Source organism: Mchenga conophoros, linkage group LG10 (genome assembly GCF_057382185.1).
Source record: "Mchenga conophoros isolate Kocher_MC1m ecotype Shallow Benthic linkage group LG10, M_conophoros_male_GT1.1, whole genome shotgun sequence".
NCBI classification, from domain to species: Eukaryota; Metazoa; Chordata; class Actinopteri; order Cichliformes; family Cichlidae; genus Mchenga; species Mchenga conophoros.
In genome coordinates this window covers 8,845,778-8,866,096 of record NC_140535.1, presented here as the reverse complement: position 1 = coordinate 8,866,096, position 20,319 = coordinate 8,845,778, and the positions used below count along the sequence as shown (strand labels likewise).

General features: G+C 41.0%; 1 protein-coding gene and 1 non-coding gene across 2 annotated transcripts; both read right to left on the bottom strand.

Moving 5' to 3' along the window:
* Positions 1-911: 911 nt before the first annotated feature.
* gusb (glucuronidase, beta) lies at positions 912-19,039 on the bottom strand. Its single transcript, XM_085288385.1, has 12 exons — positions 18,543-19,039; positions 17,579-17,764; positions 16,940-17,121; positions 16,413-16,555; positions 12,428-12,615; positions 12,147-12,299; positions 11,873-12,051; positions 7,830-7,976; positions 6,713-6,797; positions 4,860-5,036; positions 4,639-4,774; positions 912-4,466 (listed from the first exon to the last, which is right to left on the bottom strand). The coding sequence occupies exons 1-12, from the start codon at positions 18,756-18,758 to the stop codon at positions 4,336-4,338; spliced, it is 1,923 nt and encodes a 640-aa protein (XP_085144511.1). The 5' UTR covers positions 18,759-19,039; the 3' UTR covers positions 912-4,335.
* A 777-nt stretch (positions 19,040-19,816) lies between these two features.
* Positions 19,817-19,890, bottom strand: trnan-guu (transfer RNA asparagine (anticodon GUU)). The gene has a single exon. It is a non-coding gene; the product is annotated as a tRNA-Asn (tRNA).
* Between the last annotated feature and the right edge of the window lie 429 nt (positions 19,891-20,319).

Below are 20,319 nucleotides of genomic sequence, written 5' to 3'. Positions count from 1 at the left end.
TTATGTAGAGAACCACAGAGGAAAGTTTATGAGTAAACTTTAAACTTTGTGTCTTCAGTAGCCTTTATAGAACACAAAGGGTCACACAACAGCTCCTGGATGATGAACTAGTTCTGCCTCTAGAACGACATCTAGGACAAACGCTGCCGTTAGCTCCAGGATATGCAAATGGTAATAAGGGAGTTAGAGGAGTAAAAATACACTGTAGCAAGATGCAGTAACATGTAAGGCTAGGATGTACATGATCTAAAAGTGACAGCTTATAAAACACAGATATTTCTTTGTAAATTACTACGTGCCTGACCACTACTATTTTTTTCTTGTGTGGTTAGTGAATAGTGAATCATTAATGCAGATGAAATAAACCAGCACAGAACATAACAGCATTAGTAACAGTGTGTGAGCATAGAGTATCTCCAATGTGTCTCAGTCACGCCAGCTGAATTTCATTAATTTAATAGCAGTGTAATCGCGGATGCAGATTAGTGTTTAATGACATGTATCTAACCTGATAAGTAAACATCTCTCATAGTTGGACCAATTGAAAAAAAAGCCTTAAATGTTTGGAAAAACGGGCCTGAAATAAGTGAAAAGCAATCAAAACAGTTCTGTTTTATGAAAAGTACATTTTAATGGAAAATGTCTGCAGCAATAACTCTGACAGGTAGGCTAGTGTAACGAGTTTAAATGTTTAATGTCCTGCTGGAACTCAAAGGTCAACCACGTGATGATGGTACAGCCTGAGTCACTGATAGTGAACTGTCTGATTGCTGTCACGCCACCATCCATGATCGATACGTCATTTAACCTTTTAGGTGTCTGTGGTCTTTTTTGAAAAAATGACGGCGGCACCGTCCACTCCTGAACTGCACTGCATATGATGCAAATAATTAAATCAGATACTGTTTGCATGTTGAGTAGATTGTCTTTAATAAATTCATTACAAAAGTGTCAAGTGTTTATTTTCATTTACACACACTATTTCATCAAATAAATCACCCTTTTGAGCACCTAAACATGCTCAAATTCTTAACATTTTGTAACACAGAGATTGAGTTATGCATATTAAAATTAATAACAGATCCATATGCAAACATTAAATCACAATCATAGCGCCACCTAGTGGCAACAGAAACTGTCATGTTTTACACTTCGGAGGACTGGGTGGTTGACCTGAGCTATCTAAAATTTGGTCAGAAAAGCCTCAAGGAGTTGGTATTGCTTTATTTTGAAAACAGTCAGTTTCTAACAAAGGGTGTGACCCTGGTGCAAATTTTGATATTTCGAATGAAACACAACCTTGCTTTAACTCAGACAGATTGTCCAGTCCTGACCTGAACACATCAATAGCAAGCAATAGTGAGAGCACCACCTAGTGGCAACACAAAATGATGTTTTATACTCTGATGTACTGCTACACTCAGGCTGACCACATCCAATTCAAAAGCAGTCTGAATAAACTTCAGACCTTCATGGTGCTTTATCATGAACAGTGTGATTTCTCATTCAACAGTGGGAATTCAGCATAAAGAAACAAGATGCTGTTGAGGGGCTTGAAAAACCTAAGAAGTCATGAAAACTGGTACACGCCTCCAAACTGATAAAGGCTTTCATGTTTTATGGGTCATAGTTCCACCTACAAAATGATTATTATTATTTTTAAAATGTAGTGTTATGTGTAGTTAAATGTTACAAGTGTTTATACTGTAACATTTCATCCATGTGTCTGAAATTTAGCAGCCTTGTGGAATGTCCTGACAACTTCAAAAAAGCCTCTTGGAGCCATATCTTAAACCCAACAGGAAGTCAGCCACTTTAAATGTCAGGTGTAATTCTGGCATTTTCACAATTTTCAGGCTTTGTACTTTAATTCCTCCTGGATTGGATCAACACTACCTTTGGTGAGTTGAATCTAAGCCTTGGCGATGTTAAACTCTGAAGCTTTTGAGTTTTTGTGAAAGGGCTTTTTTGTAGCTAGCTGTGTGCCAGAATTTTGATCATTCCCCACTGGACATGAAATCTCAACTAAATCTTACAGTTTTTTCTGATTGCTTAAGCACATTTTTTGTAACTATTGGCTAATTTTGCAAAACTCTTCACACAAATAAGAAAACCTGTCATCCAATCATCAAAACATTGTAGTTCTCTTGCAAAAGCAAACACAGCTAGATTAACTCTTCACACCTTCGTAAAAATGGTGTTTCCGTATCAAACAGTACACACAAGCCATCATCTACTAAGCACACAATGCGCCAACTGCACACTGATGGTATGAATACAAAACACATCTGGCTTTTGCTTTCTCTGTGCACAAGGTAGGCTATGTCAGTTTGAGCTCATACTTCTGTCATAGATCCATAAGCATAGAGGGATCCAAACTTCAAGTACTGGTGTTTATTCAAACACATCAAAACAAACACAAGTTTTTATTTCCAAGTATAGGATTATTTGCAATCGCCATAATGACCATATGGGTTACTTGGTCTGCAGTGAACATGCTTCCTCTGCCCCAGCATCTGGTCATCTAGCAATTCTGTAAAGTAACAATTTCAGTATTTTTACATCAATGGTATTGGTGTGTTTCTCATTGGCATATGGCAGTGCTACAAATCTTTGTGCAAAGTGACTGTACTAACCAATTCTCATTTCAAGATGTCCTTATGATGCTTGCTACAGTGTAGCGACTCGAGTTAGGCTGGACCCGTTGGCCAGCTACCCTCAGGGTCATTCCACGGTTGATTACATGGTCCACTATTGTAGCTCTGATGTCATCAGCAATTCTATTTCTTACTCTTCCTACCCTTCCTCTCCCCCCTCCTCGTCTTCCTCTTGCTCCTTGTCCTTGTCGTCCTCTTCATCCTACTTCTTCACCTCCACATCCTCTTCGTCGGCCTCCTCTACTTCTCACTCTTCCTGCTCCCTCCATTGTACTCCGCACACACAGCTTACCTGTATTATAGTGCTTAGCCTGATTGCAAAGTGAACTAATTATCTAAAAAAGTTTTCACATGTGAAAGTGTGCCAGACAGTTGGCAAATTAGTGTTAATGATAGCCATACATGTGTATACTTTTGCTAGGAGTGTGTTGGAAATTTGGTAATTGAGTGTTGTGCAGTGAATTGTGCCTACAGTTTTGCAAAGTGTGTGTTACAAAATTGCAAACTGAGTGCAAAGCAGTTTTTGTGCTTTTAGTTTTGCAAACTCAGTGAGTGGTTTTGCTATAAGTCTGAATAGTTTTAGAAATTGTGCTACAGGAATCACAGTTAGGGTTTAAGCATTCAGAAAAAACTGTAAGTAACTTTTGTCCCATCTTACCCACACTTCACATGATTGATTAGAGTCCATGTCTGGAGACATCTATGTGCCAGTATCAGGTCACCCTTATGGCACCTCCTATTGGCAATAGGTGATAATCATCCCATGTCTTTCCCCAGGACACTGACAAAGAACTGAAGCCTGCTAAGTAAAAGAGTTTTGCTCTCTCTTCTTCCCATTCGGTTGAGCAATTTTCTTGCATATATGCTATAATTTACAAGCATCCATGCACCCACTACACTACACTTGTTCTAAAATTTTCAGTCAGTTTAATTAAATATATTTTGGTCCTATAAACTCTGTGGTCTTTTTGGTCTCTCCTTTTGTCTGAATTTTGGGTTGGCTCATGACAAAATGAGGTCTTGTCCTCTTTAAAAACAGACTGGTTTAGTGGGTTTTAGCCTGCTTTCCAGTGGCATTAATTTCGTTTGAACTTTCCTGGTAGGGGGCTCGAAGGGGACGTATCTGACAGTGTAATTTATTTAGAGAGATTCATTGGTATCTTTGGGGGAGAGAGAGCTAAGTCACTGGTTGTTCAGGTAGTTTGTTTGTTGGTGCATTCAATTGGTTCTTTACAAGATGTGCTACTGCCATTCAATTCTGTATGTTTCACTTTAAACAGTAAATATGTTTTCTTTGTTCTATTATGAATAAAATGCAGGCTTATGAGATTTGCAAATTATTGCAGTTTAAAAAAATCTGTTTTATGATATTATATTTTATAATTTGCGTCAGACTTTTTTAAATTGAGGCTTTAATTAGAAAAGGTGTACTTCACAATAGATAAGGCACAAGAGTCTATTTTCAATCACTGTAGACCTATAAAATGTTCCCTACAGCTGGAATAAAGTATTATAAAGTTCATTAGTTAAGATCAATATGTATACACACACACAAACACACACACAGATGTTGTTCAGACACAATATCACAGTATTGGTTCAGCATACTGCTTACACAGTGTTGACTATTTCCCAGACTGGCTACCATCAGAGTTTCAGAGTGATCAGAGTTATTTAGTCAGTCAGGAAGCAGTCTGCCCGTCTCATTAGCCAGCCTCCAGTACCTCTTCCTCAAGAGGAACGCTGCTGCCTTGGGCTGCCTTTGCCGGGTGAAAATACCCTTCTTGTTCCCCACCACACGATAGATTCCTGAAGACACAACACAGTTTGACAAGAACACTGTCACAGTGCAGAATATAATAAGCTGAATAAATAAAGCTCTGGTTTTTAACCTAATGGCTGCTTCCCTAGAGCTTCAGCTATTGTTGTATTTAACTGCAGTTCTGGCTCTACAGGTTGCTTTATTTTGAAGCTGCAGTACCTTGTGATGTCATGAAGTCTGCAAAGTTCCAGATGAGTTCACCAACGAAATACTGATTCCTCTTCTGGTCGAACACATCATGGTAGCTCTGCAGGAGAGCATTCTGGTACTCCTCAGTGAACATCATGGGTGGATCCTAAAGAGTGACAGTAAGACTTGTTAAAGGTGCAGAACTGACTTGTGAGTGAGTGGAGTGAGTTAGTGAGTGAGTGTATTCTTACCATGTGAAGCCCTGGAACTGCATCTGCTCCATATTCACTCTGGATGATGGGTCTCTGGTACTTTCTGTACCAGTTTTCAAAATGAGTGCTCAGCTGAAGAGGAATGATATCCAACCGGCCTTGATCAAAATACCAGGCAAAGTAACTGTTTGCACACACTACATCTACATAGGGACCCTAGAGAAAAAAAATAACCCAGAAAAGGATTCAGAAGTATTCTTCAACATGGTTATGATTTACAATTATTTATTAAATATTTATGACACAATTTTCTTGCAGTCACCCTTTAAATAATAAAATCTGTAAGGTGCTTTTTATCAACCAGTTTCAAGTTGGGTAAATGAGTGCATGGCGCTTCTGTTTTAAAATAAACACCATGCCCCACACTGACATGCATTAATGTTCCTCGGTCCACTGCATTAAACTGGAGGCTCTGCTCTTCATCTCTTCATTGCCTAGGTGAATCGTGGTATCAGAACTCCACTCTCAGTTTAGGATAACAACCGCATCATAGGAGTCAAGACGGAGCACATATAATCTTATTGTATGCAGATGATGTTTTACTATACTAACAGAACCACACTCGTCATTATCTCCATTGAAGAATTTTATCTCTGAATTTCGTCTTTACCCAGCGTATAAGATCAATACAGACAAAACTGAGGAAATGGATGTAAACAATAATATTCCAAAGAGGGTGAAACATACTCCTTGTTCATATGTCCTTGTCCTTGATGTAAATATATAAAAATTGTGTATGTTTCTGTTCTGTGTCTTGTGTACTGTTTGTTTGTATATGTGTCTTTCTTGCTGCTGTTACACCCACATTTCCCCTTGTGGGACAAATAAAGGATTATTATTCTATACTCAGTTGACTAAATTTACTTACTATGACTTATTAGGACTTAAAAAGAAAAATCAACATGGGTTTTGTGAGCTGCTCATCTGGTGTTAATTAACTAACTTAGTTAAATTGCTATCTTGAGCAGGGCACAGACCTGAAGCACTCAATGTGATTCATTTCACTTAGTATAAACTTCACCTTTTAACATGATTATAACAGAGGTGCTACTTAGCAAATTCTGTTACACTATTATCATCAACGATGTGTCAAATAAAAAGTCTGGAAACTGAAAAAAGAAAGGGATGTGCAGACTTTGTTTAATATGTGATGTTGACATTGATTGATTGAATCTTTATTTTGAACATGTTGAAAAAGTACAACAAAATAGAATTAAAAGAGACAAATGAACAAAGCAAACAAAAGGAAAACGAGCAACCACAACTCCAAATAACTTTCATGTTCAAAAAGGAGCAGGAAGAAGCATAAGCTTATTTAATCCCACCCCTTTTCCACTATCTAGTATCAATAGACTACAGAAATACCTCCTTGCAATTACATTATATGTCATGTGTATTTATTTTTTTAAATATATATACATATATGTTTCTATCTATCCATACATACGTATATACACATACGCACATATACACATTTTCAATAACCCCATTAACACCTCTAGGATACACAACCTACAAATATATATATATACACCCATACCAACATACCCGTGCACCCGCACACACATGAAAATATTAGACAACACCCTATCAAATCTCTACCTTTTCCCTGTACCCTGTAAAAACCATATCCTTAAACCGCTTTTTAAACTGCGCCATGCTCGGACATTGCTTCATATCTTTACTTAGTCTGTTCCACAGCTTCACTCCACACACAGAGATGCAAAAACTTTTTAATGTTGTACGGATACGAGGATGTTTTAAAATTGAATTCCCCCCTCAAATTATATCCCCGTTCCCTTTTAATTAGTGTGATGGATGAAGAAACTCACCCCTTTGTCCATGTCAGCTGCAGCGATTGTGACGTAAGTGACAGGTCGGGTTTGGTCCAGAGCTTTGGTGTGCTCAATCAAAGTCCTGTAAGGGGGTAGAAAAAAAGGAAGTGATTTGATGTTGGGCTCAAATCAGCAAAAGATGTGTCTTGAAATGCAGTTGTACTAAATACAGGAAATGCCGTCTGGGACATACCAAGTGTTGCTACATTATGGGGAATTGGCTGGAATTATTGACTTTAAATGTTAAATTTCCTTCCTTAGTTGGACATTTAGTTGTCTTATTTCTGTTTGGTTAAAATAAATGTTTGTTTCTTAATAATTACATTAGTGTTTGTCTCTAAGTTCTTCTTTGCTTGTTTTTTTTTTATTTTTTTTAGCTCAATTGTTTGTTGTTTTATGCTCAATTTAGTTTGGTTTTAAATGTTAGTTTGTTATATTTTGTTGCCATTACAATTAGGGCCAGTAGGATACAGAATATTTAAGCTCAACATGATATTTAGTAAATTAAAAAGCCGATATTCCAAAATATCAGCCAATTTTTATTTATTTGATCATTTTTTCCTCTCTCAAACATGACTTGTTTATACTACACTCTGCTTGGATCAGCTGGTTTTTGTGTTTGTGGGGTTCCAAACAACAGGGACGTTGCAGAGTTGCACCTTCTAATGGCTGAACTATGCAAAATCAACACTCTACTTTTTAAAAAAAATAAATTCATCACTTCAGCTCGAATTAGTTCTGTTCACTTAATTTCTTAGGGCTCCATGATCACCTTTTGGGTTTTTTGCTTTTTTTTGTAAAACAAAATCCACTTTTTAAAAAACTACATTATGTTACTCATGCCTAACTAGCTTTGTCCCTCATACCAGCTATCAGATGGATATCAGATGCTACAGACAAACTGATCTTTTCTACCAGGATTTTAAGAGTTATTACTGTTACACCTTCAGTGTGATAAAGCACATATTTGAGAAGTAGAATAAACATCAGAATTCACATTTTCAAACAAACGGAATAATCCAACATCATGTTGCTTATCTGTGCAGTGATGACTATTTGAAGGGTGGCAATAATTGGAGCTTTACACCTCAAAAGAAAAATAACCTGTACTCACTTGAAATAAAATTCAGCAGGAGGCATCTCTGAGGCGGGCTCATTGGCTACCGACCACATGACCACAGAGGGATGGTTCTTGTCCCGGCGCACAAGCTCGTCCATGACAACCAAGTGGTGAGACAGAGAGGCGTTTCGAAAACTGCGACTATCAGCAAGGCACAAAAGAACACAACTCAGCCTGAGCTGAAAGACTAACGACTCAGATCCATCCACACTGCAAGATGTGAAGACCTAACTCACAACTGTTCTGCTTTCCAGTAAAGTTCAGCTATTGTGAGTTAGTCTTTTATTATAAAATGTAATATTATGAGTACTGTACACATTCAGGTTTAGAAACATGTGGACAAAAGTCAGTTAAAAAAATATGAAAAAAAACCCCCTCCAATTTGTCAAAGGAGCTTGCAAAGAAAAGCATCTGGACTTCTTTAAGTTGCTTGAAGACGTTTCACCTCTCATCCGAGAAGCTTCTTCAGTTCTAAGGTCAAATGGTGGAGATGTAAAAATACTGAAATTGTTACTTTACAGTATCAGAATCAGAATCAGAATACTTTATTGATCCCTGGGGGAAATTATTTTTTTGCTAGATGACCAGATGCTGGGGGCAGAGGAAGCATGTGGAGAGTCCCAGATAGTCCCACTCCAATTTACAGTTTTTTCTGAATGCTTAAACCCTAACTGTGATTCCTGTAGCACAATCTCTAAAACTATTCAGACTTATAGCAAAACCACTCACTGAGTTTGCAAAACTAAAAGCACAAAAACTGCTTTGCACTCAGTTTGCAATTTTGTAACACACACTTTGCAAAACTGTAGGCACAATTAACTACACAACACTCAATTACCAAATTTCCAACACACTCCTAGCAAAAGTATACACATGTATGGCTATCATTAACACTAATTTGCCAACTGTCTGGCACACTTTCACATGTGAAAACTTTTTTAGATAATCAGTTCACTTTGCAATCAGCCTAAGCACTATAATACAGGTAAGCTGTGTGTGCGGAGTACAATGGAGGGAGCAGAAAGAGTGAGAAGTAGAGGAGGCCGAGGAAGAGGACGTGGAGGTGAAGAAGTAGGATGAAGAGGACGACAAGGACAAGGAGGAGCAAGAGGAAGACGAGGAGGGGGGAGAGGAAGATGAGGAGGGGGGAGAGGAAGGGTAGGAAGAGTAAGAAATAGAATTGCTGATGACATCAGAGCTACAATAGTGGACCATGTAATCAACCGTGGAATGACCCTGAGGGTAGCTGGCCAACGGGTCCAGCCTAACTCGAGCCGCTACACTGTAGCAAGTACCATAAGGACATCTTGAAATGAGAATCGGTTAGTACAGTCACTTCGCACAAAGATTTGTAGCACTGCCATATGCCAATGAGAAACACACCAATACCATTGATGTAAAAATACTGAAATTGTTACTTTACAGTATCAGAATCAGAATCAGAATACTTTATTGATCCCTGGGGGAAATTATTTTTTTGCTAGATGACCAGATTGCTAGATGACCAGATGCTGGGGCAGAGGAAGCATGTTCACTGCAGACCAAGTAACCCATATAGTCATTATGGCGATTGCAAATAATCCTATACTTGGAAATAACCACTTGTGTTTGTTTTGATGTGTTTGAATAAACACCAGTACTTGAAGTTTGGATCCCTCTATGCTTATGGATCTATGACAGCAGTATGAGCTCAAACTGACATAGCCTACCTTGTGCACAGAGAAAGCAAAAGCCAGATGTGTTTTGTATTCATACCATCAGTGTGCAGTTGGCGCATTGTGTGCTTAGTAGATGATGGCTTGTGTGTACTGTTTGATACGGAAACACCATTTTTACGAAGGTGTGAAGAGTTACAGTTTTTTCTGAATGCTTAAACCCTAACTGTGATTCCTGTAGCACAATCTCTAAAACTATTCAGACTTATAGCAAAACCACTCACTGAGTTTGCAAAACTAAAAGCACAAAAACTGCTTTGCACTCAGTTTGCAATTTTGTAACACACACTTTGCAAAGCTGTAGGCACAATTCACTGTACAACACTCAATTACCAAATTTCCAACACACTCCTAGCAAAAGTATACACATGTATGGCTATCATTAACACTAATTTGCCAACTGTCTGGCACACTTTCACATGTGAAAACTTTTTTAGATAATTAGTTCACTTTGCAATCAGCCTAAGCACTATAATACAGGTAAGCTGTGTGTGCGGAGTACAATGGAGGGAGCAGAAAGAGTGAGAAGTAGAGGAGGCCGAGGAAGAGGACGTGGAGGTGAAGAAGTAGGATGAAGAGGACGACAAGGACAAGGAGGAGCAAGAGGAAGACGAGGAGGGGGGAGAGGAAGATGAGGAGGGGGGAGAGGAAGGGTAGGAAGAGTAAGAAATAGAATTGCTGATGACATCAGAGCTACAATAGTGGACCATGTAATCAACCGTGGAATGACCCTGAGGGTAGCTGGCCAACGGGTCCAGCCTAACTCGAGCCGCTACACTGTAGCAAGTACCATAAGGACATCTTGAAATGAGAATCGGTTAGTACAGTCACTTCGCACAAAGATTTGTAGCACTGCCATATGCCAATGAGAAACACACCAATACCATTGATGTAAAAATACTGAAATTGTTACTTTACAGAATTGCTAGATGACCAGATGCTGGGGGCAGAGGAAGCATGTTCACTGCAGACCAAGTAACCCATATAGTCATTATGGCGACTGCAAATAATCCTATACTTGGAAATAAACACTTGTGTTTGTTTTGATGTGTTTGAATAAACAGCAGTACTTGAAGTTTGGATCCCTCTATGCTTATGGATCTATGACAGAAGTATGAGCTCAAACTGACATAGCCTACCTTGTGCGCAGAGAAAGCAAAGGCCAGATGTGTTTTGTATTCATACCATCAGTGTGCAGTTGGCGCATTGTGTGCTTAGTAGATGATGGCTTGTGTGTACTGTTTGATACGGAAACACCATTTTTACGAAGGTGTGAAGAGTTAATCTAGCTGTGTTTGCTTTTGCAAGAGAACTACAATGTTTTGATGATTGGGTGACAGGTTTTCTTATTTGTGTGAAGAGTTTTGCAAAATTAGCCAATAGTTACAAAAAATGTGCTTAAGCAATCAGAAAAAACTGTAAACATGTGTATGGCAGACAGTCATCTTATTGTCTAATACTGTCAGGGTCCTCTGAGCAATTATGGACTAATATTATAATGTATGTATTTTGTATTGCTGTCCCTCGTTCTCCCTGCTTGTAGACATATGTGCATGTAGGTGTGTGTGTGTGGCCCTGGCAGGTGATTGGCCACACCTGAAGACCTTGACACACCTGCAGTTGATCAGGCCTGTCGGAGGAGCTACTTGAGAGTGTGGTGGAGCTCTCTCCGATGCTGGATCATTACGTGGCTTCACGTTAGTCTCTCGACCAGTTCTTAGTTTGAGTCTCCTGCATTATTGTGTGTCTGACAGCTGCCTCTCTCTTATGTCCCCAGGAGTAGCGGGAGACGAGAGGGCAGCGAGCACGGGGTGCTCATCATGGAGAAGCGGAGACAGGAGCACTAACACTGGGAAGAGGACACGTCACGGGAGTCGGGAGAGCACGGGATTTATTGTCATGTTTTTCCATCACTGTAAATAAACGCACTGTCTATACACAGAGCACCGCGCCTGGGTCCTCATTCCCCATATCCCCACGGTCTGCCAGCCAGACCGTGACAGATACACTGTGTGACATAGCTGTAATTAACTTAGGAATGAAGTCAAGTTTGATATGCAGACTGAATGCTTATAGCCTATGACAATCACATGTCATTTCATGCAGTATTCCTATTGGTCACAATAGTGTGTAACATTTTTTGGCAATTCTAACTTGGGCAGCATGAAGTTCATAAAGAGTTTCAGCAGGGGTGGTATTGGACAGCATGTGCAGTTTTCTCTATGTCTTCATATGCTGTGGCAAACAGAATCTTTCACTTTTGACCTTACTGAACCCTCAAACATATCCAAAGGTCACACAGATATGTGTGGTAACACTTACATGTCTTTGATGCCAACACCTGGGCACTCATCTATCACCACAATCCCATGACGGTCACACATCTGCAGGATCTCCTCAGCATAGGGATAGTGGCTGGTACGGAATGAGTTGACCCCTAACCACTTCATTAAATTAAAGTCCTTTACAATTAGGGGCCAGTCAAAGCCTCTACCACGAATCTACAACACATTAAAACCAGAAAAGTAAACATATGGTCATTGGAGCCTATTTTCTGCAAAATTTAAAGGAGTTTCATCCTTCTAGGGGTACTTACGTCAGAGTCCTCATGCTTATTGACCCCATGGAAATAAAATGGCTTGTTGTTAATGAGGAACTGGGTGTTGGTAACGTTTATTGTGCGGATACCAACTGGCAGAGTATACTCATCCTCATATGTTGATGTCTCACTGACTGCAATTAGGTGGACCTCAATGTTGAAGAGAAAATGTTAGAATAATCGAAACAACACAACCTGACAAATCGAGTGGCAATGCTCAGTCAAACCACATCACACTGCAGAAACACACCTACATGCCTGTGAGCATGTTGCCTTACCTTCATAGAATAAAGGTAACCTGGATTCTCGTGCATCAAGTACGGCCACCACAGCTTCACATCTACCACTTTAAGCCCTCCAGATGACCCATTGGAGGAGGCCACAAAGTGGCCATCTTTGTCCATTAGAGTAATGTTCAGAGTGTTGTTGAAGCCACCTTGAACAGATACTTTGTATCTGACAAGACCTACAATGCAGAGGAAACAGCAACATCTAATGAATAGACAGAAACTACACATTTAAAGTCTGATGTATATGATGCGGATGCTAATCTCTCTAAGCTTTTAAGATAAGATAAGATAAGATAGAACTTTATTAATCCCTCGGGTGGGTTCCTCTGGGAAATTCGACTTCCAAAAAAAAGCACAGCAACGACCGAAGTTACAGTTACAGAATTGTTATATATATATATATATATATATACACTCAACAAAAATATAAACGCAACACCTTTGTTACTGCTCCCATTCCCCATGGGATGGACGTAGAGACCTAAAATTCATTCCAGATACACAATATAACCATCCCTCCCAAACAGTGGTCACAAATCAGTCCAAATGTGTGGTAGTGGGCACATCTGCCATATTGAAATAATCCATCCCACCTCACAGGTGTGCCACATCAGGATGCTGATCTGACATCATGAGTAGTGCACAGGTGTACCTCAGACTGCCCACAACAAAAGGCCACCCTGGAATGTGCAGTTTTTTGCTCTATTGGGGGTCTGGGGACCCAGAACCGGTCAGTATCTGGTGTGACCACCATTTGCCTCATGCAGTGCAACACATCGTCGCATGGAGTCTATCAGATTGTCAATTGTGGCCTGTGGAATGTTGGTCCACTCCACTTCAATGGCTGTGCGAGGTTGTTGGATATTCGTGGGAACTGGTACACGCTGTCGTATACGCCGGTCAAGCACATCCCGAACATGCTCAATGGGTGACATGTCCGGTGAGTATGCTGGCCATGCAAGAACTGGGACATTCTCAGCTGCCATCTGCCCTGAACAATGTGAGCCATGATTCATCCGTGAAGCGCACACCTCTCCAACGTGCCAGACGCCATCGAATGTGAGCATTTGCCCACACAAGTCTGTTACGGCGACGAGCTGGAGTCAGGTCAAGACCCCGATGAGGACGACGGGCATGCAGTTGAGCGTCCCTGAGACGGTTTCTGACAGTTTGTGCAGAAATTGTTTGGTTGTGCAAACCAATTGTTCCAGCAGCTGTCTGGGTGGCTGGTCTCAGACGAACTTGGAGGTGAACCTGCTGGATGTGGAGGTCCTGGGCTGGTGTGGTTACACGAGGTCTGCGGTTGTGAGGCCGGTTGGATGTGCTGCCATATTCTCTGAAACGCCTGTGGAGACGGCTTATGGTTGAGAAATGAACATTCAATGCACGGGCGACAGATCTGGTTGACATTCCTGCTGTCAGCATGCCAGTTGCACGCTCCCTCATTGCTTGTGGCATCTGTGGCATTTTGCTGTGAGACAAAACTGCACATTCCAGGGTGGCCTTTTGTTGTGGGCAGTCTGAGGTACACCTGTGCACTACTCATGATGTCAGATCAGCATCCTGATGTGGCACACCTGTGAGGTGGGATGGATTATCTCAATATGGCAGATGTGCCCACTACCACACATTTGGACTGATTTGTGACCACTGTTTGGGAGGGATGGTTATATTGTGTATCTGGAATGAATTTTAGGTCTCTACGTCCATCCCATGGGGAATGGGAGCCGTAACAAAGGTGTTGCGTTTATATTTTTGTTGAGTGTATATATATATATATATATATATATATATATATATATATATATATATATATATATATATATATACACACACACACACACACACACACACACACACACACACACACACACACACACACACACACACATATATAAATACAGAGACAAATATAAATAAAATATACAAAGGGGATAAATAGAATAAATAGGAATAAAAAATAAAAATACAAGTGAATTGCACATTTCAAGTATTGAGTCTATTGCACTGTTGACTATTTACAAAAGTATTGCACAAGGTATTGTACAATGAGGTGAGGAGGCACTACAGCTTAGTTGTTCCCCCCTCCTTTGTCCTCCTGTTTCCTGTTTCCCCTCCCTCTCCCCTCCAGAGAGGAGTTAAACAGTCTGATGGCGTGTGGGACAAAGGAGTTTTTAAGTCTGTTAGTTCTTGTCTTGGGGAGAAGCAACCTGTCACTGAACAGACTCTTCTGATTGTTTATGGCCGTGTGCAGAGGATGCCCAGCATTGTTCATAATGTCCAGCAGTTTCTTTAATGTCCTTTTCTCTGCCACTGTCACCAGAGTGTCCAGCTTCATGCCGACCACAGAGCCAGCCTTCCTGATCAGTTTCTCCAGCCTGGATGAGTCCTTCTTTGCTGTGCTGCTCCCCCAGCACACCACAGCATAGAAAAGTACTCCAGCAACCACCGACTGGTAAAATATCCTCAGGAGCTTCCTGCAGATGTTAAAAGACCTCAGCCTCCTGAGGAAGTACAGTCGGCTTTGGGCTTTTTTATACAGGTGCTCTGTGTTGCATGACCAGTCCAGTTTATTGTCCACCCACAGCCCGAGGTACTTGTACTTGTTGACCACCTCCACCTCCTCCCCCTCTATCTGAACCGGCAGTGGACCTTCTCTGGACCTCCCGAAGTCCACAACCAGTTCCTTAGTCTTTGAGGTGTTGAGTTGCAGGTGGTTTGTGTGACTCCATGCGACAAAGTTCCTCACCAGACTTCTGTACTCCTCTTCCTGATCATCCCAGATACACCCCATGATGGCCGTGTCATCTGCAAACTTCTGAATATGGCATAATTCAGAGTTGTAGCAGAAGTCAGAGGTGTACAGGGTGAAGAGAAGAGGGGACAGCACAGTTCCCTGTGGTGCTCCTGTGCTGCTGACCACTGTGTCAGACGTGATGTCCTTCAGCCTGACGTACTGTGGTCTGTCGGTGAGGTAGTCGGAGATCCAAGCCACCAGGCAGGGGTCCACCTCCATCCTGTTCAGTTTTTCCTGAAGCATACAGGGCCGGATGGTATTAAAGGCACTGGAAAAGTCAAGAAACAGTATCCTGACCGTGCCTTTTCCCCCATCCAGGTGTGAGTGGGCTCTGTGTAGGAGGTACAGGATGGCATCCTCCACTCCGACACCCGCCTTGTATGCAAACTGTAGTGGGTCCTGGGCATGTTGTACCTGTGGTCGGAGGAAGTTGAGGAAGAGCCGCTCTAGAGTCTTCATAAGATGTGACGTCAGTGCCACCGGTCGGAAGTCATTCAGCTCATTGGGCCGGTTCTTTTTGGGGACCGGGACGATGCAGGATGTCTTCCATAGGGTGGGCACTCTCCCCAGTCGCAGACTGAGGTTGAAGACTCGTTGTAGCGGCTCCCCAAGTTCAGCAGCACACGCCTTAAGCATCCTAGGACACACCTTGTCTGGGCCTGCTGCCTTTCTGGGGCGAAGCTTCCTCAGTTGCCTCCTGACCTGATCCACTGTGACACTGGGAGATGTTTGGGAGGAGGGGAGGGGGGGAGATGTCTTGCTGCTGAGAGAGGGATTGGAGGAGGGGGGTGTCATGGTGTCAGGAAGGGGGGGAAGCGAGGGAGGCAGGAGAGTGGGGAGAGGACTCTGTAGTGAAGGTGAGGGTGAGGGTGGGGGGGTTGTGGGCTGGTCAAACCTGTTGAAGAAGTTGTTGAGTTTGTTTGCCTTCTCCACAGTCCCCCCCACTGTGCTTTTCTTGGTGTTGTGGCCTGTGATGGTTTTCACACCATTCCAGACCTCCCTCATATTGTTCCTCTCCAACTTCTGCTCCACCTTCCTCCTGTAGGTGTCCTTTGCTTCCCTCAGGCAGCGTTTCACCTCCCGCTTTTGTACATCAGTTTACCTGCTTACAAATTCTTTTGTGCTAGTAAGGATTTTAAATCACTGTGCATCACTGTATTAATTAATTTAATTTACCAGTGTTATCCATGAAGTTGGTCTCCACTGAGATGTCATCCACATGCACTTTAGGAGTAGTATACAACAGTACAGAACGATGAATCCCAGCATAGTTGAAGAAATCAAAGTCAATGTTTTGCACAAAAAACCCATCAGGATACCTGCAGACCAAACACAGTCTTCTCGTCATTTACATTCTCACTGATGCATCAGCTTAAAGTTTTGAAGTGTGGCAAGGAAGTCAAAAAGAACCCAGTATCACACAAAATGTGTAATAGACACTCTGGTCCACTGTGTCCATGTCACGCTTTGCAGGACACACGTGCAGAAGTTGCATTACTAGCAGGGGAAGATAATATATGTAAAGGCAAGCAAAAAAAATATGACGTACATTCCAGGTCCTTTACTGCAACTTACTGCAACTTCTGTTTGCGTGTACATTTCATGTTTTGTAGAGGCAAAGTGTGAAATGGACCAGCGTGCCTATTACTTGCTTTGCCATAATATTAGGTTGGACAAACACATGAACCAAAGAAAGAGCCTACCTGCTGCTGTCATTCATGTACTGGATGGTGCCTGGAGGAAGAGTCTCCAAAGTTAGGGTGTTGTTTACCGCGATGGTGATTCTGCATGGCTTTGTTGGTTCCTTGCGGATTAAACTACTAATCTCTGCCTCAAAAGGAAGGTGGCCACCTTCATGCTCTGTCACTTTCTCTCCATTCACCCACTGCAACAGAGAATGATCACCGTTTTACATGAGCTGAAATTTAATGATACACAATCTAATTTAAAATGAAGCAAGGATGTATTTTGAAACAATACATTTCTTCCTTATTTTAGCAAAATGCATGTATTACAACAGCATTAATCCACAGGTTTAATGAGTTTAGGTTCTAAACAGTCCAGACTTTTTTACCCACTGAAAACACAAAATATTAAGCAAACTCTTAAGTCGGTGAGATCTTATATCAAGAAATTCATCTGCTGCTGTACCAGATTTTTTGTAAAGTAATCATATTTTTTCAAGAAAACATGTGTTTCGTTACATGATGTGTTTTTCTGTAATATTTTCAAATAAACAACATGATTTTTAAAATGATTTTTGTGGCGGATGATAACTTTTTATATTTGAATTTATTCAAACTTTGAGTGAATGGCTCATAAAAGATGCAGGTGATACTCACCACTATTGAGTAATAGTGAGCACTTCCCACTCTAAGAACCACTCTTGTTCCCTCATCGGAGATCCAGCGGGCCGGCACGAACACCTCTCGCTCATACCACACCCAGCCAATGAAATCTCTCAGTGTGGGGTCCTGTGTGATGTCATTGTAGCTGGCAGGAACTGGCATTTCAATCACTGGGCCCGTCTAAAGAATACAAAACAACAATAAGAAGACAGGACTTTACAGGGATACCCATGGTAGCCATGTTTATTATATTATATTATTTATTATTAATTTTAAAGTAGACAATATACATATTCATCTAATTGAGGTCATTTTGATTCTCTGAGGTCATGGTAAGCTCCCTTCCTGGGAGTCTGGCCCTAACAAGATGAGACTTATTAATATAAAATTTCAACCTTTGTTCTCATTTTAAAAATGTTTCTTTCTAGTTTTTTCTTTTTCTAAAATTGTGAACATCTTCAGCTCTAAATGTCCCTACAGAACTCAAAAGGAGGCACAGTCTGACAGGAATATATCCTATTGTGTGGCATTTAAAGGGCTGATAAGCCAAAAATATTTAGTTACGACTGTGAGCCAAACTGATAAGTTTATGCATGCCTTACTGCTGTGTTGTTTACATAGTTATTTTGTTTTTGTTTGTTTTTTTCTTTTTTTGGGGGGGGGGGGGGGGGGGATCTGAATTTTTGTTTTTAATTCAGTTTAGTTTCAGTTTCAAAATTTAAAAAAAAATTGAAAACACCAAAACCAAGGATACTTCCTCAAATATTCAATTCAAAGCATTCAAATTTTCTTTTAGATTTTCTTTTTTGGTATAAATCTACATAATTGCAAAATGTTTAAAAGTTCTTGTTTACCGAGAGTACTGTATGCGACCGTTGTATCCATGTCAACAGTAAAACAAGTAAAACAACGTAGACTGATTTGTTTCATCTGACCTATCACCTCCGATCCCGCTCACCTCTGTCAGCCGACGTTTGTACCAAGCCTTCTCGAAGCCCTCGTTCCTGTTGGGGGACCCGTCAGCCCTGAAATCCCACAGCCCGTTCAGCTCCTTCACCTCTCTGAAGGAGGACTCCTGGGGAAAGAGCATGCCGCCGTCCAGCGGGAGCACCGTGCCAAACACTGATAGCAGCCACAACACACGGAGCACCGAGAAGCTTCCAGGTACAGACATCCTGAAGCCCTCTTCTACTGCCCTCTCAGAGAGGAACACAGTTTTTATCACCTGTTCTGGGGTCACATGACAGCAGCCGTTATTTTACATCGGTGACGAGATTTTCCGACTCTGCTCCGAGATTACAGAGGGCAGATGTTTCAAAACAGGTGAAGTCTGGACAAAACGGGGACACCGCAAACTAACAGAAAGTTCTAAAAAAAAAAGTAATCTCAACTTGCATGAAGCAGGACGAACAACAGTAACCAAAGCTAAAGGCACTGAGAACTGTTTGAACTGTTTGAAAAATTTATTTAGGGCTTTTCAGAAACAGTCACAGAGCCCTGCACACAAGAAGAGCAAATAAGAACATTAAGTACCACAAAAATAAATATTTAAATAACAATTCTCAACAGAACTTCTAATCAAAAAAGTGTTTAGAACTGTAAAACCAATACTAAAATCTGTTGGGAGCCAAAGTCATATCGTTTTAAAAATGCAGTCGTTTCTTAAATTTAAATTATATTTAGTGACTAGAAAGGAGACAAAACATGGTTTCCTGCACTGTCATCATCATATAGAGAATTTTTTTAAAATAAGGAGATTGTCATTTAAACACTAAAACTAAAAAAGAGACACTGAACAGCCACTACTACAGTCGCAAAGCGTAGGCTGTAGTTGCAGGAAGAATAACAGACGCCTTCGAAATACCAAAATTATGCATCACTGGTGGTCAGAGGGCCCGGTGGCGCCCGCCAGTGTCCGGCAGCCTCGCCTCTGTCAGTGCGCCCCAGGGCAGCTGTGGCTACAATGTAGCTTGCCATCACCAGTGTGTGAATGTGTGTGTGATTGGGTGAATGACTGAATGTAGTGTAAAGCGCTTTGGGGTCCTTAGGGACTAAGTAAAGCGCTATACAAATGCAGGCTATTTACCATTACCATTTTAAGGCCATTTTGTTTTCACCACAGAGAAATATGGTGTTAAACACATTCTTTCTTTTTCTGGGAATATGAATGTGAAAATGAATTTAAATATAACATAAAGAACCTTTGCCGTACAAGTAAATTATGGAAAAGCACGTCCCTGGGTGGGCTCGAACCACCAACCTTTCGGTTAACAGCCGAACGCGCTAACCGATTGCGCCACAGAGACTCGATGAAGTTGGGCGACACTTCAGGAAATATAGAAATACAGAACTATGACAACGGTGAAACAAGTTTATTGTCTTTGTCTTTTTTTAACCGAACCAAAACGAGGAAAATTACTTTATTTAATTTATAACAAATATGAGTGAGCTTCACCAAAATGTGAAAAATTAAGGTAAAATAAGTTAAAAGAAATCTACGATTTTTGGATTTACTCAGCAAGTACGACAAATAACATTCACTGGAAGTTCGAGGCTTTCATTACATTTTCTGAGCTATAAAATATGCTATTTGGATAACTGTTCAATCGGTGACCCTCTGTGACAAGGGAAGAAAGTAAACAGCAGAAAGTAAATGATTCATTCTAGTAGACTGAACATCTTTCCAGGAATTGTGGAAAATTACAATGACAGATATTTTGACCCAGTAGTTTGTG